At 40.1% G+C, this 25286-nt stretch overlaps 5 protein-coding genes across 5 annotated transcripts; all 5 read right to left on the reverse strand.

Moving 5' to 3' along the window:
* Positions 1-3925: 3925 nt before the first annotated feature.
* On the reverse strand, positions 3926-5612 carry LOC137789070 (B-cell receptor CD22-like). Its single transcript, XM_068582323.1, has 3 exons — positions 5392-5612; positions 5018-5278; positions 3926-3936 (listed from the first exon to the last, which is right to left on the reverse strand). The coding sequence occupies exons 1-3, from the start codon at positions 5555-5557 to the stop codon at positions 3926-3928; spliced, it is 438 nt and encodes a 145-aa protein (XP_068438424.1). The 5' UTR covers positions 5558-5612.
* Positions 5613-6864: 1252 nt separating this feature from the next.
* Positions 6865-16592, reverse strand: LOC137789071 (cell adhesion molecule 3-like). The gene is made up of 6 exons (XM_068582324.1): positions 16586-16592; positions 15867-16160; positions 15493-15753; positions 7469-7562; positions 7346-7385; positions 6865-7264 (listed from the first exon to the last, which is right to left on the reverse strand). Exons 1-6 carry the CDS (start codon positions 16590-16592, stop codon positions 7037-7039), a joined length of 924 nt encoding a protein of 307 aa, XP_068438425.1. The 3' UTR covers positions 6865-7036.
* Positions 7651-9103, reverse strand: LOC137789054 (vascular cell adhesion protein 1-like). The gene is made up of 3 exons (XM_068582312.1): positions 9079-9103; positions 8036-8327; positions 7651-7922 (listed from the first exon to the last, which is right to left on the reverse strand). The coding sequence occupies exons 1-3, from the start codon at positions 9079-9081 to the stop codon at positions 7651-7653; spliced, it is 567 nt and encodes a 188-aa protein (XP_068438413.1). The 5' UTR covers positions 9082-9103.
* A 542-nt stretch (positions 16593-17134) lies between the features above and the next one.
* Positions 17135-20667, reverse strand: LOC137788978 (sialic acid-binding Ig-like lectin 12). The gene is made up of 8 exons (XM_068582192.1): positions 20654-20667; positions 19656-19684; positions 19169-19546; positions 18516-18821; positions 18142-18402; positions 17949-18042; positions 17826-17865; positions 17135-17744 (listed from the first exon to the last, which is right to left on the reverse strand). The coding sequence occupies exons 1-8, from the start codon at positions 20665-20667 to the stop codon at positions 17517-17519; spliced, it is 1350 nt and encodes a 449-aa protein (XP_068438293.1). The 3' UTR covers positions 17135-17516.
* Positions 20668-21197: 530 nt separating this feature from the next.
* LOC137788979 (sialic acid-binding Ig-like lectin 10) lies at positions 21198-23985 on the reverse strand. The gene is made up of 6 exons (XM_068582193.1): positions 23943-23985; positions 23265-23648; positions 22531-22836; positions 22157-22417; positions 21923-22013; positions 21198-21271 (listed from the first exon to the last, which is right to left on the reverse strand). The coding sequence occupies exons 1-6, from the start codon at positions 23983-23985 to the stop codon at positions 21205-21207; spliced, it is 1152 nt and encodes a 383-aa protein (XP_068438294.1). The 3' UTR covers positions 21198-21204.
* Between the last annotated feature and the right edge of the window lie 1301 nt (positions 23986-25286).

The following is a 25286-nucleotide window of genomic DNA, read 5'->3' on the forward strand; positions in this document are numbered from 1 at the left end:
TAACATGGAAAAGGTTCAGATGGGAAGCTACTTTAGACAACGTATTGATATATTATTTGCCCATGAGTCCTGACATCGTTCTTTCTCTGTGACATTAAATATGAACACGTGAATTTAAAAAGTAAAACACGAGTAACTTCTCTGAATGCTTCTGCATTGATGCTACAAGTAATCAGTCAATTTGTTCCTTAATAGTTTTTAAATCTGTCATAATTAGATGAAATATAACTAATAAAAAATGGAGAAAGACGTGTTCTCCCATTCGCTGTTTGGATTGTAGTAGACATCAACTTACATTTACATCAACTTACATTGGAGTGAGTGTTTTATCCTGAGTGCAGCTGTGATGTCGGATGAGGTCAATGCAAAAGTCACAGGTCTATGAACCATGACAAGCTGTAAAAGGAACCGGAAAGGTGGATCAAAATATCACTGCTGGCGTTCATGTAAATAGAAAATGAATTCTCACTCTTACTTGTATGCACATTTGTACTATAACCACTACTGGATTCTGAAAATACCACAACGTCCATTAATTTACCTGCCAGTGATTAAATGAAGGTATCATGAGATGGAACTGATTATTTTACTTGTTGAGAGCCTACATGTGTGACGAAATACACACACACACTCACTCTCTCTCTCTCTCTCTCTCTCTCTCTCTCTCTCTCTCTCTCTCTCTCTCTCTCTCTCTCTCTCTCTCTCTCTCTCTCTCTCTCTATCCACTCTACAGTACCATCATGCAACAAAGGAGTGTGATCAGCTGCAGACTGCGCTCGCTGTCATGCAAAACCGATGGGCTGGGTAAATCATTCATCCCTAGAGCCATATAACTGTTCAACCTGTCAAAGTCTATCAGAGCTACTGTGTTAGACTTCTCTGCATAGTCTCCTCCCCCTCAAATATGCACAGCCCCCAGCCCACGCACTCACAATTTATATACGGGTTCACTATCTACTGGCTATGTTGGCCCCCTCCCTCCAACCCAACCTGGACTTCTCCTCACCCAACCTGTTTTTAATTTTTCTTTGGACAATCTTTTTTGATAGTGTGTGTATGTATATATTATTTTGTGTGATGTCTTGAGCTACTTGGACCCTGAATTTCCCTTCAGGGATCAATAAGGTAATTCTCTCTCTCTCTCTCTCTCTCTCTCTCTCTCTCTCTCTCTCTCGCGCACCTTGATTATTAAATGCAGAAATAACTTTATTTATGGGGACATTGTGGATACATTTATTGAATGTTGAAATGAGATTATTAGGGTTGTGCTGCTGTTGAAAAGGGTTTTTAACAGCTGTACACTAAATGTTTTTGTTTTATTTTGATTGTTTTCCGCTTTTTTCAGTTATTTCCTGTTTTACGTTGCCATAGTTACGCCACTTCCTGTCCTCGCGCGTATCCCTCCGCCAGTGTGATTCACCTCGCCGGCCTTGATCCCTTTCAGCTGTGCCTGATTAGCCATCCTCGCTTGTGTGTTTAGTCGCTGTGCTCGTCTATATCTGTCTTTTCTTGTATTTTTGACTTGTTTCTAGGTTTTGACTCAACATAGTGGTTTTGTGTCGTTGTCTTTCTTCACTGGACAGTCTCACCTTTTCAGTGTTTTTGCCAAGGTAAAATTTTTTTTCATGTGTTTTGTCTTGCTTGTTGCCAGTGTATCCTGAAAGATTTTCACACGTAAGTTTTTTTATTTATTTATTTATTTTTTGTGAAAAAATGTGCACACAAAAAAAGCATTGGGGTTTACAATCCTGGAACTACAATGACAATTGTACTATCTTTATTCGGGAGATTTGTTGCTCCTGATCCTATGTGAGGTCTTGGGTCAGGGATGTCATGTGTACAGATTGTAAAGCCCTCCGAGGCAAATCTTGTATTTGTGATTTTGGGCTAAACAAACTGAATTGAATTGAACGACGTATTGTCAAGATTAACACAGGAAAACGTGTGAGCATATTTTTAGTAGCGTGCCAGGGACTGTCGAAGCTGCAGCCAGTCACTTTGCTCTGTTTTTTTTTTTTTTTTTTTTTGGTGTGGTCTCATCCTTTTATTTAAATTGTGATAAATGTGAACGCTGCTCCTCTGAGCTTTTCAGAGCCCTGTGGCTCAGTTTCCTGGCAGGTGGCGTTTTCTGCTTTGTAGTAAAACTCACTGATATTTATATTTAATTGGTGTTTGTTTGCTATTGGCCGTTTTGCCCCAGCACAATATCATGATTTTTTTTCAATTGATAGTTTTTACATTGTCATACTTGCTTGTGTTCATTTTACAATAAAATATCCTATTTAGTGCATATCTGGGTTCTAAATTTAGAGCCCCTGGAAGCTTGGCATCAGGTCTTAAACGCTCTATATAATGTAATGCACATTTGGCATATTTAACAATAATTTAGCTGTAAGAGTTTAACATTAAAACACTTAAACGACCCTGTCAATTTTTGTCATTACAATGTATCCTAGCTGGTGGCATCACTGTTCCTGCATCAACAACCATCTTGGATTGTATTTTTTTAAATTTTTTTTTACTCCATGTGAAATGAAAATAGCTGTCAATGTTCTGTCAAATAAAGGTTATTCATAAGTCACTGCTCGTTTTTGAAATCATTTGATAGACAGCACACATGAATGTACTGCAATATTTTTGTAAATCTCTAAAAGGAAGCTAAGAAATGGAACAATTGCAATTTTGTATTTATAAAATGCAACACTTCAAACCCATGGACCAATCTTTATTTGGGGAGTTTTTCCTGATCCGATGTGAGGTTCTAGGACAGGGATGTCATGTGTACAGATTGTAAAGCCCTCTGAATTTATATTATGTATAAATTCCATAGCCTGTAACCCTACGGTGGGAGGGTGGAGTCGGGAATGAGGTTTGAAATTTCAATCTGTAATTGTCCTTAGACATGTATAAATCCTCTTCCTAGGTGGGATAAAAATTATGAAAAATCAAAACATATTTACACAGTAAAGCCCTCTGAGGCGAATCTTGTATTTGTGATTTGGGGCTATACAACCACTGTACAGTGGGAAACTAAAGTGAAAAGGTTTCTCACTTGTCTATAGACTTCTTGCTGACCAGTCTACCACAAAGAGCCATATAAAGACAAGGGAAGTTTTACCCACATCATTGGCTGAAACTAATGACATCCTAATGGTGTGTGGCTTGCTGACAACAGTGATTGTAGTGTGCAAAATCATTGTAATGTTTCTTGTAACTGCCAAAACTCAAACGGGTACTTGTGACATTGTCACTACTACCTCACGTATTAATGTTCACACATCTCTGACCTTCTTATGCAGAAACAATGACTGTACTTCATCTTAAGATGAGCTGCAATAATCTGAACCCAAAAAGAATTCAAAGATCTATGAACACCTCACGTACTGATACATTATTTTTTCAAAATGTCCGACTTTACATTTCAAAGAACTGAAGAAAATATTTCCATGTCAAAATAACATGTTTCATTAAACTTTTCAAACACTCACCTGCACAATCCTTCCTCTTTAGCGGTCAGCCGTCTGTTCTCGTCAGTGTCTTGGACACGTTGACCTGCGGGTACAGTGTGTCCTGCTGCTGTCCACTGTCCTGCTTCGAGGCCGGTTCAGGTCTCCTCTTGGAGAAGTCAATCTCTTCATATTGGACGTCTCCCGTTTCTGTTGCTCTGGCTGACTCCTGAACAGCTGGCTCCAGAGCGGTGCGGCTCTGTGATAAATTAACCAGAAATGCTGTGAGGCACAGTCTATTCCCTTCAGTTCACCTCATTTTTCTCTCAGCTGCTATGAGACGGTGACAACCATCCAAATAACCAGCATCTTGTAGAGGCGGCAATGGAAAACATGAATGCCAACACAGTGGATTATTGTTGGTTTTTGACAGGATGTTTCTTGGGTTTTGCATGTTTAGTTCCTCATGAGGAACCAGTTCAGTCCAGATCTTAAGCGTTAGAAACATACCCATAACACATTATCTGAAGTATGTTTAAGTTGTTTCCTACCTGTGTTTGTAAAGTTGAACATTTTAACTTCAACCACCTGAAAGACAAGACAGCTGTCAGCTTCATTCTTCTGTGTAATAAAGTGCTTTAGGTGCAATTTAGAAATTGTCATTAAAATACAGAAATGGACAACAATTGATAATACAATGCAAAAAGAGCTCAAAGCAGGTCATTTCACAGCTTGGAGGATTTTTTTACACCCATTTTCGCCTATTGACCAGACCAGTGAAATATGAAAGTCAATGTGCTTGAACTGTTCACTCATTCTCGACACCTAGCTGCCTCTTGGACTAAGTGAAGGTCGAGTTCAGTCAAGTTTTACATTTGAAGACGGATCAAAGGTTTCTTACACTCATTTGTCAACATTAGGTTAACAAATCTTTAATTATAATCCAACATGTATGTATTACACACCCAATTATGGAATGAAGTGGAATGATATCAACATAGTCTGCAAAAGAATACTTGTCATGTGTATTACATTTCTGCTTTGTGTATATTGTAACCAGCAAGTAGATGCAACAGTTTGGCCCAGGTATAGAAGAACCCTGAGGAACGCCACACATATTTGACTTTGAATAATCAGTATAAGAAAAATACATGTAAGTAAATTAGTCTCAGAGATTTTGATAAGTTGAGGACGTTCATTCAAAATTTAATACAGAATCAAATGCAAGCCCTTTAAAAAAACTAAATAATCCTAAGAAATGCATTGAAATGCACTCATTTTGAGCGGATAACTTTATTTAAGTTACTCACCAAATAACACCGGCACAGATGAATACAAGGATCCCTCCACCAACTGCGATCCATGGTAAGACACTTTCCAGCTGTTTTATTCCTACATGAACAAAACTTTATTATTGACCAAGTCTGTCAGAAGAAGAAGAATGCTCACGCTGGCTACATAAAGAAACGCATATGTAAAGAAATGCTGCGTCACTATCATGTTTGCAGACGTGATGTTAGCCAACAACAGCTGCTCCTAATACACAGGAAGCAATACAGTTCTGTGTTTACCTTTAATGGTCAGGAAGATCTCTGGAGATGTTTGACTACCGAGCTGATTGGTGGCCACACAGTGATAACCACCTTCATCGGTGACATTAAAGCTGTAAAAGTCTCCTTGAGACACACTGACGGCTCCATCGTAGCTGTTCTTGAACCAGGTGAAGCGGCTGACGGGAGGGTTGGCTCTGCTGGAGCAGGTCAGGTTCACCCAGCTGCCTGCTGACACCGGACCTGGTGGACTGATGGACACAGAGGTGTCCTTGGGAGCGTCTGAGGAAAATGTGACGGAGAGGTGAGATGAGAGAGTAGCATCAGAGCCTGAATGAGATCCTGAAGAGAGGAGAATGGTCGTGTGCTGACAGGATCCAACAACAAACACTCACAGGAAACATTGAGAGTCTTTGTCTCTTCTGCCGTCTTGTTTTCTCTTCCTTCATTCACAGGATATCTGGCAGAACAGCTGATGGTGAGTCCATCGTGTTTGTCTGACAGAACGATGGTCATCTGGATCTTTCTTGTGAGGGTTCGATCGTTGTTTTCCTCCATCATGATGCGAGGCTGTTGTTGGAGGGTCCAGGTGAGTTCAGGAGGAGAGTGTGGACAGGGAGTGAACGCTGAGCAGCTCACGGAGACAGACTCCTTCTCCTTCAGCTCACCTGAGATCTCAAGTTCTGTCACTGCAGTTTTGGTTTTATCCACGTAAACACAAACGCTGGGATTAGAGAACTAGGTTGAGACTCTCAACTCCTCTTTGGCTTTCACAAACTGCATGCATTGTTGTTGTTTTTCATCAACGTCCGATTAAAAAAAACTACGCTTCAAAAAAGACAAATAGCCAGGCCAGTAGTGGACTTTCTCTGTGTATGAAAACACAACCGGTGACCCTCGCCTTTGTCTTTTTAAGAAGAGAAATCTGCTCGGGATAAAAATATCAGCAATAAAAAGCTAATGATTTACAATGCAACAACTTTGGACATGACTTCCACTAATGCCACCAGAGAGAGAGAGAGAGGTTTGTCTCAACATTAAGGTTACATTTCTTTGACGTTGTGAAACTTCTTCTACAGAGAAGCTAATGTCACTACCTCCATTCACTCGAGACCGGGCATTGTACTCCAACACAATCTGCACGGCCTTGTGGTGCCTTTAACAATACAACGTCTGGGCTGCTAATGTTTACAAGCTGAAGCCCAAAGATCTTTTTTTTTGGCAAAGTTCTGACCAAAGAAGTTGAAACATTTTTACTCATAAAAAGCTTTAAAGTGAATTTTAGCACCAGATCATTTAAAACACTATTGACCGAGTCTCAGGAAATGCCCTTTCTGTTTTGAATTAAGCTTTATATTCAAATAAATTTATATCAAAAGACAGCTAAACTCAAAACATGGTAGCCGTTTTCCAGTGAGAAATACTATGCATAGTTCATTTTTGCCGCTCATTTAATGTTTGTGATTTAAATTGTATGATTTCAGGTGATGTTTACACACAATTTGTGAAATGTTGGACCAATAAATGCAACTGAGATTAAAAGAAAATTGTAGAAGTCGTAAACGGTTTTTATTACAGTGCAATGAATAAATATCTTCAACTGCAGAAAATGTGTCTTGGTCATTTTTCAAAGTAATGAAAATACAAAAATTAAAGCGGAGAAACCAAATTGATTAGTAAATGAGAAAAAACATCAAATTAAAAAAACGACACATTTTGAAAGTAAAGATGATCTTGTAGTCCACTGTTGACATGTGAGCAGCTGTCTTAGAATCGTTCGGTCCTATATTTATGCAGATCTGATAAACAGATCTATTCTTACAGAGATGCCGTCGTGTGGCGCCTCGTCACAAATATAAATTGTGATCTTGTGACTGGTGTAAGATATCAGGGTGTGAGTTCCCCTTTTAATTAACTGAAAGAAGTGAAGATTGAGTTTTATTCTCCTGTTTATATTTACATAAACTAAAAGATGGAACTTCTTATATAAATAAAAAATAAACGCATATGAAGAATCCAACCCAAGTTGGACGGCGATACTCATTTTCTCTTCACTTGAGCGTAGAGGTCCTCTGGGCCGTCAGCAGGCTGTGTCGAGCTCTTCGGTGTGTGGGACACGTTGACCTGAGCATACAGTGTGTCCTGCTTCTGTCCACTGTCCTGCACCGAGGCGGGTTCAGGTCCGCGCCGCGAGAAGTCAATCTCTCCATAATGGATGTCTTCTTCTCTTGTACTTGTTGAAGAGGCAGCCTCTTCTACGGTCAGATTCTGCAACCAAAAAAAACAAGAAGTGTTTGCGAAACTTCTGATAGTTACAGAACTATGACCCCAAATTTGGTATGTTCTCACCTGACTCTGTTGTGCAGTTGGATGTGTTGACTTTAAGCGCCTGGAAGACAAAAGGTCGGGTTCAAAGTACAAGCTGCCAGTAAACGATCCGATTTAATTTGAGACATAATTTGTGATACTCACCAAAAACAAGCAAAAAGGCCGATGAGTACGATGATCCCGATGATTCCAATGATCCCTCCAAGAACTGCGCTCAATTGTCGAGATTTAACTTCGCCTCCAGACAAGACAAAGAAAACACAAATAGAAGTGACTGAATGAAGACAATGTGGACATGTAGCAATGTATTGATTGCTGAAGTCCCTTTAATAGTTACCTTTAATGGCCAGGAAGATGTCTGGAGATGTTTGACTACCGAGCTGATTGGTGGCCACACAGTGATAACCACCTTCATCGGTGACATTAAAGCTGTAAAAGTCTCCTTGAGACACACTGACGGCTCCATCGTAGCTGTTCTTGAACCAGGTGAAGCGGCTGACGGGAGGGTTGGCTCTGCTGGAGCAGGTCAGGTTCACCCAGCTGCCTGCTGACACCGGACCTGGTGGACTGATGGACACAGAGGTGTCCTTGGGAGCGTCTGAGGAAAATGTGACGGAGAGGTGAGATGAGAGAGTAGCATCAGAGCCTGAATGAGATCCTGAGGAGAGGAGAATGGTCGTGTGCTGACAGGATCCAACAACAAACACTCACAGGAAACATTGAGAGTCTTTGTCTCTTCTGCCATCTTGTTTTCTCTTCCTTCATTCACAGGATATCTGGCAGAACAGCTGATGGTGAGTCCATCGTGTTTGTCTGACAGAACGATGGTCGTCTGGATCTTTGTTGTGAGGGTTCGATCGTTGTTTTCCTCCATCATGATGCGAGGCTGTTGTTGGAGGGTCCAGGTGAGTTCAGGAGGAGAGTGTGGACAGGGAGTGAACGCTGAGCAGCTCACGGAGACAGACTCCTTCTCCTTCAGCTCACCTGAGATCTCAATCCTGGGCTTTGGAGGAGAATCTGTGGTTTTAAATCAAATACAGATCATGCACTGAACAACACAGCAACGAGATAGGAGTCTACAGCCAGACTCACAGAGCTCTTTTACATTTGAGAGCAAAATATTGTAATGTTAGGCCACTAACAGCTTTTGCATTGTGATCCCTTATTAAAAAAAATAATGTGTTTGTTTACAGCTTCTTGTAAATTTCTGATATTTCTGAGTTGTTTCAAAGAGACGTTTCCCTTCTGAACTTCTCACATTGTTTCATTTCAATAATTGTTTGAGCCTTAAAAAAGGCAAAAAGTCTCCAATATTTCACATAAAGCAAAGATGAGAGAAAAGTCAGAAATATAAACACATGTGTGGAGCAGAAATGACTATTTCCCACCTTTCCTCTCCTATTGATAACCTCAAGACCCTTCAGATTTATCTTGTGACCCCCTGTACGGGTCAAATAAAATGTAAACTTAGATAGCACCACCGCAGATAGCCAATAGTGAAAATAACTGAACCCATGAGACTTCCCCTTTTTCAAGTTTCATATGAATAAGTCTGCATGGCAGACAGCTTCTTCATGAGACTATTAGTGTAGTACACAGTAATATCCAGGAAGTTTAAACTTGTCATTCTCCGGTCCCAGGCTGGTGTCTGTAGATATTAACATTCACAATGAAGGTTAACTTGAACTGTTTTTACTGTTTTATTCTAAAGAATAACATCACAGACTGACTGATGAAAACCAAAACTCTCTCACCATTAACTGTTATTTGAAGAGGATTACAAGAAGCTGTTGCAAGAAACGGCCTGTTCTCGATCCTGAAGAAGTATTTGCCTTTGTATGATGGCATTAAACTGGAAAATAAAGTGGTGCAGTTTTTCTGACTCAGGTCTCCAGTTAGAGTTATTGGATAGATATTATTCACCCTGCTACTGTTGAAAATCACATTATTTGGATTTTGGTTAAAGTTAAGAGTATCTTTTATCCACACTCCGAAGGTTGTTCTTGCGCTGTTGAAATCCTCCTCTGGTTCAGTACTGAAGTTACATGGGATTTGTAGACAAGATCCATTCAGTGCTTCTATCCTTTGAGGTGCAGTAATGAAGAGAGCTGGATTCCTCCCACAATCAGCCAAAGCACCTGTGAAACAGACTAATGATTGACAGTGGAGACAATGTGTAAAAATAAACATGACAAAAACATGAAAATAAACATAGTTGAACAGTAATAGTTTTCCATTGTGTTTTTTTCTTCTTCCCTTAACAACTATCCCCCACAAGGCTAAACCTAGTGGTGCCCAAACCCGTCTGTATCTCTAAATAACTGTCGGTCTTGTCTCAGGGACAAAAGAGCACAGGCAGAAAATACTGATTGTAATATTCACATAAATGATATGCTTTGTGTTTCAAGTTCAAGTAGTAAGGGATTCAAGTGGAATTCAAGCGCAGTGACTGAATGAAAAGCTCACCTGAGAGAAAGAAGACTCTCAGCAACATGTTGGCTGTCACCATCCTCACAGACTGGACTGCCATGACGCTCGTCGTGCTGTAGATCTTATGAAGCATTCAACATGCGCGTGTGAGTGCATAAAACCATAAATGTTGTCTTACAGAAGGAGCGAGAGTGGCAATGACATCCTTCGGCTGGTGGAGTTCAAGCGAAAATTATTGCAACTCAGGAATTTCAACATGTTCAACAAACCAACTTCCCTTTCTGTTGTAATTTAAAACCAATCCCACTTCCTTCAATTTCAGGGCAGAGAGCGAGAGCAGTTGTGTTAAATAAGAATTCTCCCCTTAACTGCTCATATCCTGAGTCAATATCTTCTGTCTTTATATCAATACGACCGATGAACCTCACACACCTTTATTTGTGTTATTACAACTTCATCATGAAATAAATGACTTACCCCAATAGCTAAAACGTTTTCTCATTCATACTCTCTACTTCCCCTTCATCTCAAATATCTATACCAAATATTCAAAAAGTACATTTGATAAACACCAGCAGACAAAAGGTAAGGAGTTTTATGTTCTATGTAAACAAATACATAAGCATAGAGGATGGGAAATACTGGAATCCATCGGAAGCTGTGAAAAAGTACTCGCCAAGCAGTCAGACTAATATAAGGCACTCACTGGCATGAATAACATGGAAAAGGTTCAGATGGGAAGCTACTTTAGACAACGTATTGATATATTATTTGCCCATGAGTCCTGACATTGTTCTTTCTCTGTGACATTAAATATGAACACGTGAATTTAAAAAGTAAAACACGAGTAACTTCTCTGAATGGTTCTGCATTGATGCTACAAGTAATCAGTCAATTTGTTCCTTAATAGTTTTTAACTCTGTCATAATTAGATGAAATATAACTAATAAAAAATGGAGAAAGACGTGTTCTCCCATTCGCTGTTTGGATTGTAGTAGACATCAACTTACATTTACATCAACTTACATTGGAGTGAGTGTTTTATCCTGAGTGCAGCTGTGATGTCGGATGAGGTCAATGCAGAAGTCACAGGTCTATGAACCATGACGAGCTGTAAAAGGAACCGGAAAGGTGGATCAAAATATCACTGCTGGCGTTCATGTAAATAGAAAATGAATTCTCACTCTTACTTGTATGCACATTTGTACTATAACCACTACTGGATTCTGAAAATACCACAACGTCCATTAATTTACCTGCCAGTGATTAAATGAAGGTATCATGAGATGGAACTGATTATTTTACTTGTTGAGAGCCTACATGTGTGACGAAATACACACACACACTCACTCTCTCTCTCTCTCTCTCTCTCTCTCTCTCTCTCTCTCTCTCTCTCTCTCTCTCTCTCTCTCTCTCTCTCTCTCTCTCTCTATCCACTCTACAGTACCATCATGCAACAAAGGAGTGTGATCAGCTGCAGACTGCGCTCGCTGTCATGCAAAACCGATGGGCTGGGTAAATCATTCATCCCTAGAGCCATATAACTGTTCAACCTGTCAAAGTCTATCAGAGCTACTGTGTTAGACTTCTCTGCATAGTCTCCTCCCCCTCAAATATGCACAGCCCCCAGCCCACGCACTCACAATTTATATACGGGGTTCACTATCTACTGGCTATGTTGGCCCCCTCCCTCCAACCCAACCTGGACTTCTCCTCACCCAACCTGTTTTTAATTGTTTTTAATTTTTCTTTGGACAATCTTTTTTGATAGTGTGTGTATGTATATATTATTTTGTGTGATGTCTTGAGCTACTTGGACCCTGAATTTCCCTTCAGGGATCAATAAGGTAATTCTCTCTCTCTCTCTCTCTCTCTCTCTCTCTCTCTCTCTCTCTCTCGCGCACCTTGATTATTAAATGCAGAAATAACTTTATTTATGGGGACATTGTGGATACATTTATTGAATGTTGAAATGAGATTATTAGGGCTGTGCTGCTGTTGAAAAGGGTTTTTAACAGCTGTACACTAAATGTTTTTGTTTTATTTTGATTGTTTTCCGCTTTTTTCAGTTATTTCCTGTTTTACGTTGCCATAGTTACGCCACTTCCTGTCCTCGCGCGTATCCCTCCGCCAGTGTGATTCACCTCGCCGGCCTTGATCCCTTTCAGCTGTGCCTGATTAGCCATCCTCGCTTGTGTGTTTAGTCGCTGTGCTCGTCTTTGTCTGTCTTTTCTTGTATTTTTGACTTGTTTCTAGGTTTTGACTCAACATAGTGGTTTTGTGTCGTTGTCTTTCTTCACTGGGCAGTCTCACCTTTTCAGTGTTTTTGCCAAGGTAAGATTTTTTTTCATGTGTTTTGTCTTGCTTGTTGCCAGTGTATCCTGAAAGATTTTCACACGTAAGTTTTTTTTGTTTTGTTTTGTTTTTTTTGGTGAAAAAATGTGCACACACAAAAAGCATTGGGGTTTACAATCCTGGAACTACAATGACAATTTTACTATCTTTATTCGGGAGATTTGTTGCTCCTGATCCTATGTGAGGTCTTGGGTCAGGGATGTCATGTGTACAGATTGTAAAGCCCTCCGAGGCAAATCTTGTATTTGTGATTTTGGGCTAAACAAACTGAATTGAATTGAACGACGTATTGTCAAGATTAACACAGGAAAACCTGTGAGCATATTTTTAGTAGCGTGCCAGGGACTGTCGAAGCTGGAGCCAGTCACTTTGCTCTGTTTTTTTTTTGTGGTGTGGTCTCATCCTTTTATTTAAATTGTGATAAATGTGAACGCTGCTCCTCTGAGCTTTTCAGAGCCCTGTGGCTCAGTTTCCTGGCAGGTGGCGTTGTCTGCTTTGTAGTAAAACTCACTGATATTTATATTTAATTGGTGTTTGTTTGCTATTGGCCGTTTTGCCCCAGCACAATATCATGATTTTTTTTCAATTGATAGTTTTTACATTGTCATACTTGCTTGTGTTATTTTTACAATAAAATATCCTATTTAGTGCATATCTGGGTTCTAAATTTAGAGCCCCTGGAAGCTTGGCATCAGGTCTTAAACGCTCTATGTAATCTAATGCACATTTGGCATATTTAACAATAATTTAGCTGTAAGAGTTTAACATTAAAACACTTAAACGACCCTGTCAATTTTTGTCATTACAATGTATCCTAGCTGGTGGCATCACTGTTCCTGCATCAACAACCATCTTGGATTGTATTTTTTTTTTTTTTACTCCATGTGAAATGAAAATAGCTGTCAATGTTCTGTCAAATAAAGGTTATTCATAAGTCACTGCTCGTTTTTGAAATCATTTGATAGACAGCACACATGAATGTACTGCAATATTTTTGTAAATCTCTAAAAGGAAGCTAAGAAATGGAACAATTGCAATTTTGTATTTATAAAATGCAACACTTCAAACCCATGGACCAATCTTTATTTGGGGAGTTTTTCCTGATCCGATGTGAGGTTCTAGGACAGGGATGTCATGTGTACAGATTGTAAAGCCCTCTGAATTTATATTATGTATAAATTCCATAGCCTGTAACCCTACGGTGGGAGGGTGGAGTGGGTGGAGTCGGGAATGAGGTTTGAAATTTCAATCTGTAATTGTCCTTAGACATGTATAAATCCTCTTCCTAGGTGGGATAAAAATTATGAAAAATCAAAACATATTTACACAGTAAAGCCCTCTGAGGCGAATCTTGTATTTGTGATTTGGGGCTATACAACCACTGTACAGTGGGAAACTAAAGTGAAAAGGTTTCTCACTTGTCTATAGACTTCTTGCTGACCAGTCTACCACAAAGAGCCATATAAAGACAAGGGAAGTTTTACCCACATCATTGGCTGAAACTAATGACATCCTAATGGTGTGTGGCTTGCTTACAACAGTGATTGTAGTGTGCAAAATCATTGTAATGTTTCTTGTAACTGCCAAAACTCAAACGGGAACTTGTGACATTGTCACTACTACCTCACATATTAATGTTCACACATCTCTGACCTTCTCATGCAGAAACAATGACTGTACTTCACCTTAAGATGAGCTGCAATAATCTGAACCCAAAAAGAATTCAAAGATCTATGAACACCTCACGTACTGATGCATTATTTTTTCAAAATGTCCGACTTTACATTTCAAAGAACTGAAGAAAATATTTCCATGTCAAAATAACATGTTTCATTAAACTTTTCAAACACTCACCTGCACAATCCTTCCTCTTTAGCGGTCAGCCGTCTGTTCTCGTCAGTGTCTTGGACACGTTGACCTGCGGGTACAGTGTGTCCTGCTGCTGTCCACTGTCCTGCTTCGAGGCCGGTTCAGGTCTCCTCTTGGAGAAGTCAATCTCTTCATATTGGACGTCTCCCGTTTCTGTTGCTCTGGCTGACTCCTGAACAGCTGGCTCCAGAGCGGTGCGGCTCTGTGATAAATTAACCAGAAATGCTGTGAGGCACAGTCTATTCCCTTCAGTTCACCTCATTTTTCTCTCAGCTGCTATGAGACGGTGACAACCATCCAAATAACCAGCATCTTGTAGAGGTGGCAATGGAAAACATGAATGCCAACACAGTGGATTATTGTTGGTTTTTGACAGGATGTTTCTTGGGTTTTGCATGTTTAGTTCCTCATGAGGAACCAGTTCAGTCCAGATCTTAAGCGTTAGAAACATACCCATAACACATTATCTGAAGTATGTTTAAGTTGTTTCCTACCTGTGTTTGTAAAGTTCAACATTTTAACTTCAACCACCTGAAAGACAAGACAGCTGTCAGCTTCATTCTTCTGTGTAATAAAGTGCTTTAAGTGCAATTTAGAAATTGTCATTAAAATACAGAAATGGACAACAATTGATAATACAATGCAAAAAGAGCTCAAAGCAGGTCATTTCACAGCTTGGAGGATTTTTTTACACCCATTTTCGCCTATTGACCAGACCAGTGAAATATGAAAGTCAATGTGCTTGAACTGTTCACTCATTCTCGACACCTAGCTGCCTCTTGGACTAAGTGAAGGTCGAGTTCAGTCAAGTTTTACATTTGAAGACGGATCAAAGGTTTCTTACACTCATTTGTCAACATTAGGTTAACAAATCTTTAATTATAATCCAACATGTATGTATTACACACCCAATTATGGAATGATATCAACATAGTCTGCAAAAGAATACTTGTCATGTGTATTACATTTCTGCATTGTGTATATTGTAACCAGCAAGTAGATGCAACAGTTTGGCCCAGGTATAGAAGAACCCTGAGGAACGCCACACATATTTGACTTTGAATAATCAGTATAAGAAAAATACATGTAAGTAAATTAGTCTCAGAGATTTTGATAAGTTGAGGACGTTCATTCAAAATTGAATACAGTATCAAATGCAAGCCCTTTAAAAAACTAAATAATCCTAAGAAATGCATTGAAATGCACTCATTTTGAGCGGATAACTGTATTTAAGTTACTCACCAAATAACAACACCGGCACAGATGAATACAAGGATCCCTCCACCAACTGCGATCCATGGTAAGACACTTTCCAGCTGTTTTATTCCTACATGAACAAAACTTTATTATTGACCAAGTCTGTCAGAAGAAGAAGAATGCTCACCCTGGCTACATAAAGAAACGCATATGTAAAGAAATGCTGCGTCACTATCATGTTTGCAGACGTGATGTTAGCCAACAACATCACATTAGCTGCTCCTAATACACAGGAAGCAATACAGTTCTGTGTTTACCTTTAATGGTCAGGAAGATGTCTGGAGATGTTTGACTACCGAGCTGATTGGTGGCCACACAGTGATAAACTCCTCCATCGGTGACATTAAAGCTGTAAAAGTCTCCTTGAGACACACTGACGGCTCCATCGTAGCTGTTCTTGAACCAGGTGAAGCGGCTGACGGGAGGGTTGGCTCTGCTGGAGCAGGTCAGGTTCACCCAGCTGCCTGCTGACACCGGACCTGGTGGACTGATGGACGCAGAGGTGTCCTTGGGAGCGTCTGAGGAAAATGTGACGGAGAGGTGAGATGAGAGAGTAGCATCAGAGCCTGAATGAGATCCTGAGGAGAGGAGAATGGTCGTGTGCTGACAGGATGCAACAACAAACACTCACAGGAAACATTGAGAGTCTTTGTCTCTTCTGCCGTCTTGTTTTCTCTTCCTTCATTCACAGGATATCTGGCAGAACAGCTGATGGTGAGTCCATCGTGTTTGTCTGACAGAACGATGGTCGTCTGGATCTTTGTTGTGAGGGTTCGATCGTTGTTTTCCTCCATCATGATGCGAGGCTGTTGTTGGAGGGTCCAGGTGAGTTCAGGAGGAGAGTGTGGACAGGGAGTGAACGCTGAGCAGCTCACGGAGACAGACTCCTTCTCCTTCAGGTCACCTGAGATCTCAAGTTCTGTCACTGCAGTTTTGGTTTTATCCACGTAAACACAAACGCTGGGATTAGAGAACTAGGTTGAGACTCTCAACTCCTCTTTGGCTTTCACAAACTGCATGCATTGTTGTTGTTTTTCATCAACGTCCGATTAAAAAAAACTACGCTTCAAAAAAGACAAATAGCCAGGCCAGTAGTGGACTTTCTCTGTGTATGAAAACACAACCGGTGACCCTCGCCTTTGTCTTTTTAAGAAGAGAAATCTGCTCGGGATAAAAATATCAGCAATAAAAAGCTAATGATTTACAATGCAACAACTTTGGACATGACTTCCACTAATGCCACCAGAGAGAGAGAGAGAGGTTTGTCTCAACATTAAGGTTACATTTCTTTGACGTTGTGAAACTTATTCTACAGAGAAGCTAATGTCACTACCTCCATTCACTCGAGACCGGGCATTGTACTCCAACACAATCTGCACGGCCTTGTGGTGCCTTTAACAATACAACGTCTGGGCTGCTAATGTTTACAAGCTGAAGCCCAAAGATCTTTTTTTTTGGCAAAGTTCTGACCAAAGAAGTTGAAACATTTTTACTCATAAAAAGCTTTAAAGTGAATTTTAGCACCAGATCATTTAAAACACTATTGACCGAGTCTCAGGAAATGCCCTTTCTGTTTTGAATTAAGCTTTATATTCAAATAAATTTATATCAAAAGACAGCTAAACTCAAAACATGGTAGCCGTTTTCCAGTGAGAAATACTATGCATAGTTCATTTTTGCCGCTCATTTAATGTTTGTGATTTAAATTGTATGATTTCAGGTGATGTTTACACACAATTTGTGAAATGTTGGACCAATAAATGCAACTGAGATTAAAAGAAAATTGTAGAAGTCGTAAACGGTTTTTATTACAGTGCAATGAATAAATATCTTCAACTGCAGAAAATGTGTCTTGGTCATTTTTCAAAGTAATGAAAATACAAAAATTAAAGCGGAGAAACCAAATTGATTAGTAAATGAGAAAAAACATCAAATTAAAAAAACGACACATTTTGAAAGTAAAGATGATCTTGTAGTCCACTGTTGACATGTGAGCAGCTGTCTTAGAATCGTTCGGTCCTATATTTGTGCAGATCTGATAAACAGATCTATTCTTACAGAGATGCCGTCGTGTGGCGCCTCGTCACAAATATAAATTGTGATCTTGTGACTGGTGTAAGATATCAGGGTGTGAGTTCCCCTTTTAATTAACTGAAAGAAGTGAAGATTGAGTTTTATTCTCCTGTTTATATTTACATAAACTAAAAGATGGAACTTCTTATATAAATAAAAAATAAACGCATATGAAGAATCCAACCCAAGTTGGACGACACGGCGATACTCATTTTCTCTTCACTTGAGCGTAGAGGTCCTCTGGGCCGTCAGCAGGCTGTGTCGAGCTCTTCGGTGTGTGGGACACGTTGACCTGAGCATACAGTGTGTCCTGCTTCTGTCCACTGTCCTGCACCGAGGCGGGTTCAGGTCCGCGCCGCGAGAAGTCAATCTCTCCATAATGGATGTCTTCTTCTCTTGTACTTGTTGAAGAGGCAGCCTCTTCTACGGTCAGATTCTGCAACCAAAAAAAACAAGAAGTGTTTGCGAAACTTCTGATAGTTACAGAACTATGACCCCAAATTTGGTATGTTCTCACCTGACTCTGTTGTGCAGTTGGATGTGTTGACTTTAAGCGCCTGGAAGACAAAAGGTCGGGTTCAAAGTACAAGCTGCCAGTAAACGATCCGATTTAATTTGAGACATAATTTGTGATACTCACCAAAAACAAGCAAAAAGGCCGATGAGTACGATGATCCCGATGATTCCAATGATCCCTCCAAGAACTGCGCTCAATTGTCGAGATTTAACTTCGCCTCCAGACAAGACAAAGAAAACACAAATAGAAGTGACTGAATGAAGACAATGTGGACATGTAGCAATGTATTGATTGCTGAAGTCCCTTTAATAGTTACCTTTAATGGTCAGGAAGATCTCTGGAGATGTTTGACTACCGAGCTGATTGGTGGCCACACAGTGATAACCACCTTCATCGGTGACATTAAAGCTGTAAAAGTCTCCTTGAGACACACTGACGGCTCCATCAGAGCCGTTCTTGAACCAGGTGAAGCGGCTGACGGGAGGGTTGGCTCTGCTGGAGCAGGTCAGGTTCACCCAGCTGCCTGCTGACACCGGACCTGGTGGACTGATGGACACAGAGGTGTCCTTGGGAGCGTCTGAGGAAAATGTGACGGAGAGGTGAGATGAGAGAGTAGCATCAGAGCCTGAATGAGATCCTGAGGAGAGGAGAATGGTCGTGTGCTGACAGGATCCAACAACAAACACTCACAGGAAACATTGAGAGTCTTTGTCTCTTCTGCCGTCTTGTTTTCTCTTCCTTCATTCACAGGATATCTGGCAGAACAGCTGATGGTGAGTCCATCGTGTTTGTCTGACAGAACGATGGTCGTCTGGATCTTTGTTGTGAGGGTTCGATCGTTGTTTTCCTCCATCATGATGCGAGGCTGTTGTTGGAGGGTCCAGGTGAGTTCAGGAGGAGAGTGTGGACAGGGAGTGAACGCTGAGCAGCTCACGGAGACAGACTCCTTCTCCTTCAGCTCACCTGAGATCTCAATCCTGGGCTTTGGAGGAGAATCTGCGGTTTCAAATCACACATTTCACACTGTTTGTACCAGTGATTAACAACATCTGCAAACTTGACCCCCCTCATCGTAAGAGTCAGCTTCAACCGTGTGGAAAAACTTCCTAATGGGACATTCAAAGCAGTTCCAAATCCATGTGAGTGTTTCTCTGCTGGTGATGAATGTGAAGGGATGGAACTGGACACATGAACATGACATGAGGACATTTTCAATGCCCTGACTGATCACTGGCTGGACATTGGACAATCTTACAGTTGAATGTAAGGAAGGTGTTTTCAGTTTAAGCCAAAGCTGCAACGACAACATTATACACCTACTAATAGAACCAAAGCTCACTCACCTCGAACTGTTATATAAAGAGAATCACAGGAAGCTGTTGCCTTGAATGGTTCATTCTCAGCTCTGAAGAAATATACGTCCGTGTACATTTTGAGTAAACTGGAAAATACAGTGGTGCAGTTTTTCTCAATCAGGTTTCCAGTAAAATTCATCGGATACGTGGTAACAGTCCCACTGCTGTTGAAAATCACATTGCTTGGATTACTGCCAAAATTGGAGTCATGCTTAATCCACACTCCGAAGGTTGGTTGTCTGTTGTTGAAATCGTGATCCTTTTTAGCTCTGAAGTTACAGGGGATTTGCAAACATGATCCACTCAGTGCGTCCATCTTCTGCGGCGCAGTAATGAACAGGTCCGTGAAACAATCAGCCCGCGCACCTAAACACATCACCATGATTAACGAAATGTGGAAAACATCTACTGGAAGAAAACATTCATGCTGGCCTTTGACGAAAGGGACAAATGATTCAAGCAACAAACGGCTCACCTGAAACAAGGAGGAGGCTCAGTAACATGCTGTTTGTCACCATATTCAGAGACAGAGACGTGCTCCCTGCGTGGATACGCAAACACAATGACACTGTGAATGTTTCCTTTTACGATTTTAAAGTTTTCACTTTGTTTTCACGTAACTTCTCTATTTCAAATTGACTGGGGAACTTGCCCTGCATAACCACTGAGTTCACTGTTATTTTACTGCATGAAATCAATTCTAAGAAAAATAATAGTTCTGTGAAATGTTTCCTTACCAGATGAGCCCACGGCTAGACTACAGAGTGATGCTTTTAGAGTCCGAGGAGGAACTAAGTTCTCGTCAGCAGCACTTCAACCAACCACCTCACAAGGAGAGGTATTGTTTTAAAAAAGGAAGTCCAAATTTGAGCACGTTTTTTTTTTTTTTACAAATGCCATGACTCATTGCAAGCATTCATATATACATATATGTATAAACTTTATGTGTTTTACACGTATAGACACCGTCATGCTGACTTCTGCACATCATATCAGCAGTTGTCTACACGGTTACACAGCAATCATGAGTCTTGCTCTGTGTTAAAATAAGTGATAACACTTTCTTCTGAATGAAATGCATCATTTTTATTTCATTTATCACACTCTACATGCATCCAACGGAAACACCGGCAAAGCAATACAAATTATTTACATGATCCAGGCATGTTTTTTGAATCCTAAGAACAAATGATCAAATCTGGAGCCACGAAACCTTCAGCATGGAATGAAAGATTTAAGAGGATGTTTGTACTTTTGTGTTATGATTTTAACAAAGACACACAGTGCAGGATAAGCGCATACAGCAACATTATTTTCCAGTCATCTTTGAAAAATAGAATTAGTTTAGGATTTTAAAATCTACACACATCGTTGTAAGTGGTGTACTAGACGAATGAGTACTGAATAGATAATACAGTTGTCGTTTTATAAAATCTTCTTCCTCTTCCAGGCTCACGATGGATGCAACTCAACCCCACTGTTAACATAGTCCGCCTTCTCTGCGCTCTGTTGAGGAAAGAGTTTTAGTTACTGTGAAGATGAGAACAGATACAACATGTCTTTTATGTTACAGACGTGTTTGTGTCGCCACACCTAGCATTATAGAACCACAGATGGAGCAATTCACCACCTAATTTAGGGCCTCAAAGAACATGTTCAACCTCTCTCACACACACACACACACACACACACACACACACACACACACACACACACACACACACACGCACACACACACACACACGACAATGTTCGCCATATCATCCTTATAAGGCGATAACAGCTTGTCCGGCTGCCCCTCAATAAGTGAATTCTGGTTTAAAGCTGTTTTGACTTTTTGTTTAAATTGTTTTTAACGTAGATTTATCTTGTAGGTTTTCCTTTCTGATGTTTTTTTTTTTTTTTTATGGCTAACCGAATGGAGCAACTTCACAAAGTTTTCATTGCAAACAGTTGAGCAAAGAAACCATCCGGCAGAGCCCGTGGATGTTTCCTTCTTCCTGAAACGTTAAGTTACCTGATAATTAAATATGTCTCATCAGCTGATATCTTACCTTCTGTGGTTGTGTGGAGCGTCTTAATCTAAACCAGCTGGAAGAAAAAGAAGACGGAATACATTTTCTGGACACATTTTAAAAGACTGTAATGTTTTATAAACACACTTTATAATGCTTATTTTTTTCCTGCACTGCAAATATTCAGAATGCTTAATACCAATAACCACAGCGGATTATGACGCATTTCATGATGACATAAGGTCCAGTATAACTCACTGAAATTTGCAAGTTACTCTGGTTATTGTTTTGCTTTAAGTGAACATTGTGTGTTTTGTTATTGAGTAGAATTAATCACATATTTCTTCACTTTTTTTAAGCAAACAGTTCCCACTTATAATCACATTATAATGCATTATTACAATAGTTTGGAGGATTACAACAATGGGAATTATAATACACTATGATCCTTGCAAACTACGTGTGGCCACCAATCAGCAATACTGCCAATCAGCAGATATTAAGAGTTATACTTGACCCTATACGTCATTGTAAAATGATGTTTTGTGTTGTATTGTGTATTATGCGTGATTGTGTTACAAATATCTTTATAATGCAATATAGACGTGGGCTGAGAGAATACAACATGTTAATTATAATCATCTGTCTCAAACATCCCAACCACATTTCAAATGAGACCAACATGTTTGTATGTGCAGACCATCGTATCGTAGGAGGTCTGCCTCACCACTCAAAGACGACCAATGCACTGATGAGCATTGTGATTCCCAAGGTCTTCACTATGACTTGAGCACCAACGCGTCCAGACTGTTGATCCCCTGCAACACAACAGCATGGTCACCTTCTGAAATGCCAAGAGTCTAAAACATCTCAAATTCCTGCAGTTACCCTCAAATACCAACTGACTGATCTTTATAAAACCTTGAGAGTCTTTGTCTCCTCTGCCGTCTTTAATAGTTACCTTTAATGGTCAGGAAGATCTCTGGAGATGTTTGACTACCGAGCTGATTGGTGGCCACACAGTGATAACCACCTTCATCGGTGACATTAAAGCTGTAAAAGTCTCCTTGAGACATACTGACGGCTCCATCGTAGCTGTTCTTGAACCAGGTGAAGCGGCTGACGGGAGGGTTGGCTCTGCTAGAGCAGGTCAGGTTCACCCAGCTGCCTGCTGACACCGGACCTGGTGGACTGATGGACACAGAGGTGTCCTTGGGAGCGTCTGAGGAAAATGTGACGGAGAGGTGAGATGAGAGAGTAGCATCAGAGCCTGAATGAGATCCTGAGGAGAGGAGAATGGTCGTGTGCTGACAGGATCCAACAACAAACACTCACAGGAAACATTGAGAGTCTTTGTCTCCTGTGCCGTCTTGTTTTCTCTTCCTTCATTCACAGGATATCTGGCAGAACAGCTGATGGTGAGTCCATCGTGTTTGTCTGACAGAACGATGGTCATCTGGATCTTTGTTGTGAGGGTTCGATCGTTGTTTTCCTCCATCATGATGCGAGGCTGTTGTTGGAGGGTCCAGGTGAGTTCAGGAGGAGAGTGTGGACAGGGAGTGAACGCTGAGCAGCTCACGGAGACAGACTCCTTCTCCTTCAGGTCACCTGAGATCTCAATCCTGGGCTTTGGAGGAGAATCTGTGGTTTAAATCAAATACAGCAGAACTTAACATGTGATGATGCTGGCACCTTTGTATACAAATTGCTTCAAGGTCCTTAATTATGATTATTTTACTGTTGTAAGAAAATGTATTTGTCCTCAAAGCCCCTGCAAACATTGCTTTAGTATTCAAACTGCTTTCTGTGACACTAAACAGTAATTAAAGTAACTAAATTTGGATTAAATTGTCAGTCGGGGTATCACCATCATCAGGTCAAAACATAAATGTGTCCAATACTGTGTTTAGTGCTAATGATGAGGCTAAAGATGGTAAGCAAGCACATTATATCCTCAGATTGTGCCTGCTGAACAGCAACATGCTAGCATTAGCTTTGACAAACCACATGAGCACTGTAGCCTCACAGTGACAATGATATTACAGACAAACTGATCAAAACTCTCTCACCATTAACTGTTATTTGAAGAGGATTACAAGCAGCTGTTGAACGAAATGGGTCGTACTCGATCCTGAAGAAGTAGACGCCTTTGTATGATGGCATTAAACTGGAAAATAAAGTGGTGCAGTTTTTCTGACTCAGGTCTCCAGTTAGAGTTATTGGATAGATATTATTCACCCTGCTACTGTTGAAAATCACATTATTTGGCTTTTGGTTAAAGTTAAGAGTATCTTTTATCCACACTCCGAAGGTTGTTCTTGCGCTGTTGAAATCCTCCTCTGGTTCAGTACTGAAGTTACATGGGATTTGTAGACAAGATCCATTCAGTGCTTCTATCCTTTGAGGTGCAGTAATGAAGAGAGCTGGATTCCTCCCACAATCAGCCAAAGCACCTGTGAAACAGACTAATGATTGACAGTGGAGACAATGTGTAAAAATAAACATGACAAAAACATGAATTATGATAAGTCATGATTAACATGAGCATGAAGCTGGTTGATGATAAACAAACTGTGACAACACTAAACAAGTAAGCAGCAATATTTTGTTCATAATGATCACATACAAGCTTCAATCAGGACATGAACAGTTGAAAAAAGTGACTCTTTCTGCTCCGATCTGACAGTTCACACTGTAAATTATTCTTGTAACGCCTCCAAACAAAAGTGACTGAACCAACAGCTCACCTGAAATGAAGCAGACGCTCAGCAACATGGTGGCTGTCACCATTCTCACAGACTGGACCGCCATGACGCTCATCACCTGGATTCACAAACACAATAGTGCTCTTATTAGTATTCTTGGTCATAATGCGGATTCTATTAAGTATTTGTGTTGTTTTGAAGTAACTTCCCTATTTAAAACGCACACGTCTTTTACATGCCCTGTACGCATTGTGTTTTAAGTAGCAGTTTGATCTAAATGAGACATTCATTCTGTAAATTATACTCAATATGAATAAGCCTTGGCTTGTTTCCTACAACACATAAACAATTTTACATTTCATAATGCCTTTTTATTTTTTTTCTGCAGATCATAAAACAATAGCTACGTGGCTTTAAAGCTCAAAGATGTAGATCAATAAAGGCAGTACAAATGATTTGCAACAATAAAAAGGAGAAAAGGTTTTCAAGAAGTTTTCAAGCAAAGTGATGCAATTCAGGAACTTTCTAACCTCAAACGCTTAAATAGTTATATATCACATGATCGGAATCTCTGCAGCTGTATGAAGAAGCGAGCAGTTAATAATTACTGCTCACACTCGGTTTCTAACAAATGATGAAATATATTCAGTTGAGTTCAGTACATTGGAAAACAATTGACGAGGTAAAGAAAGAAAGCTGTTTTTAACAAATATCTTTAATAGGAAAAAGGCCCTTTGAACATAACAAAATTACCATACATTCCATTTGGTTAAAAAAAACCAAATATTTATTTTGATTCCCAATACATCATTTTTCTGAGTGAGCATCTCTTTTAGTGAAAAACAATCTTGCGCCCTCTTTAAAAAAAAAAAGTCTGCTCTTTTGCTCATAATTCCTGTATTTCCAGTGAGCTCGAACACTTTAAAAAAGCACTCGCATGTTTACAATATCGCAATAATGAAAATTCAAAACCATCATCTTATTATTTAATATCCTGTAAATCCACTGTCCCAACCCTAGCACACATAACTTATACTTTAAACTGAAAACCACACTTACCAATATAGAACTGATTGCAGAAAGTTGTGTATCATCAGTGAGAAACCTGCAGAATGCAACTAACCAACTTCCTCTGTGTACTTTAACTTAATTATGTGCTTTTCACAGGACATTACATCACTTCTCCCTGACAGGCTGCTTGATAAGCCACACAGCTAAAGTTCAGCTTTCTAGTCAAGTCAGAGTGTCAACACCAACTAAACATGAGGGCAGCTCCAGAGACAAGCAGCTGCCAGCAGCACATGCAGTGAATGTGACGTCCTGCAGGCCGTGCATTATTAACTGGACTCCGGATCATGTGGCTTCATATTTATTTCAATAATAGTC

This window comes from Clinocottus analis, unplaced genomic scaffold, assembly GCF_023055335.1.
Source record: "Clinocottus analis isolate CAN_PGR_092001 unplaced genomic scaffold, fCliAna1.0.p SCAF_18, whole genome shotgun sequence".
NCBI classification, from domain to species: domain Eukaryota; kingdom Metazoa; phylum Chordata; class Actinopteri; order Perciformes; family Cottidae; genus Clinocottus; species Clinocottus analis.

Excerpts from the sequence above, each read along its gene's own strand:
- LOC137789070 (XM_068582323.1), bottom strand. The coding sequence starts at position 5,557 with ATGATGGAGGAAAACAACGATCGAACCCTCACAAGAAAGATCCAGATG. Across the intron at positions 5,279-5,391 it reads AAAGACTCTCAATGTTTCCT|ACGCTCCCAAGGACACCTCT; the intron begins GTGAGTGTTTGT and ends CATTTTCCTCAG.
- LOC137789054 (XM_068582312.1), bottom strand. Across the intron at positions 7,923-8,035 it reads AAAGACTCTCAATGTTTCCT|ACGCTCCCAAGGACACCTCT; the intron begins GTGAGTGTTTGT and ends CATTTTCCTCAG.
- LOC137789071 (XM_068582324.1), bottom strand. Across the intron at positions 15,754-15,866 it reads AAAGACTCTCAATGTTTCCT|ACGCTCCCAAGGACACCTCT; the intron begins GTGAGTGTTTGT and ends CATTTTCCTCAG. Across the intron at positions 7,265-7,345 it reads CAACTGCACAACAGAGTCAG|AATCTGACCGTAGAAGAGGC; the intron begins GTGAGAACATAC and ends TTTTGGTTGCAG.
- LOC137788978 (XM_068582192.1), bottom strand. Across the intron at positions 18,822-19,168 it reads TCTTTATATAACAGTTCGAG|ATTCTCCTCCAAAGCCCAGG; the intron begins GTGAGTGAGCTT and ends TTGAAACCGCAG. Across the intron at positions 17,745-17,825 it reads CAACTGCACAACAGAGTCAG|AATCTGACCGTAGAAGAGGC; the intron begins GTGAGAACATAC and ends TTTTGGTTGCAG.
- LOC137788979 (XM_068582193.1), bottom strand. The coding sequence starts at position 23,985 with ATGGTGACAGCCACCATGTTGCTGAGCGTCTGCTTCATTTCAG. Across the intron at positions 22,014-22,156 it reads GATCTTCCTGACCATTAAAG|GGGATCAACAGTCTGGACGC; the intron begins GTAACTATTAAA and ends GTTGTGTTGCAG. Across the intron at positions 21,272-21,922 it reads GCATTGGTCGTCTTTGAGTG|CTGGTTTAGATTAAGACGCT; the intron begins GTGAGGCAGACC and ends TTTTTCTTCCAG.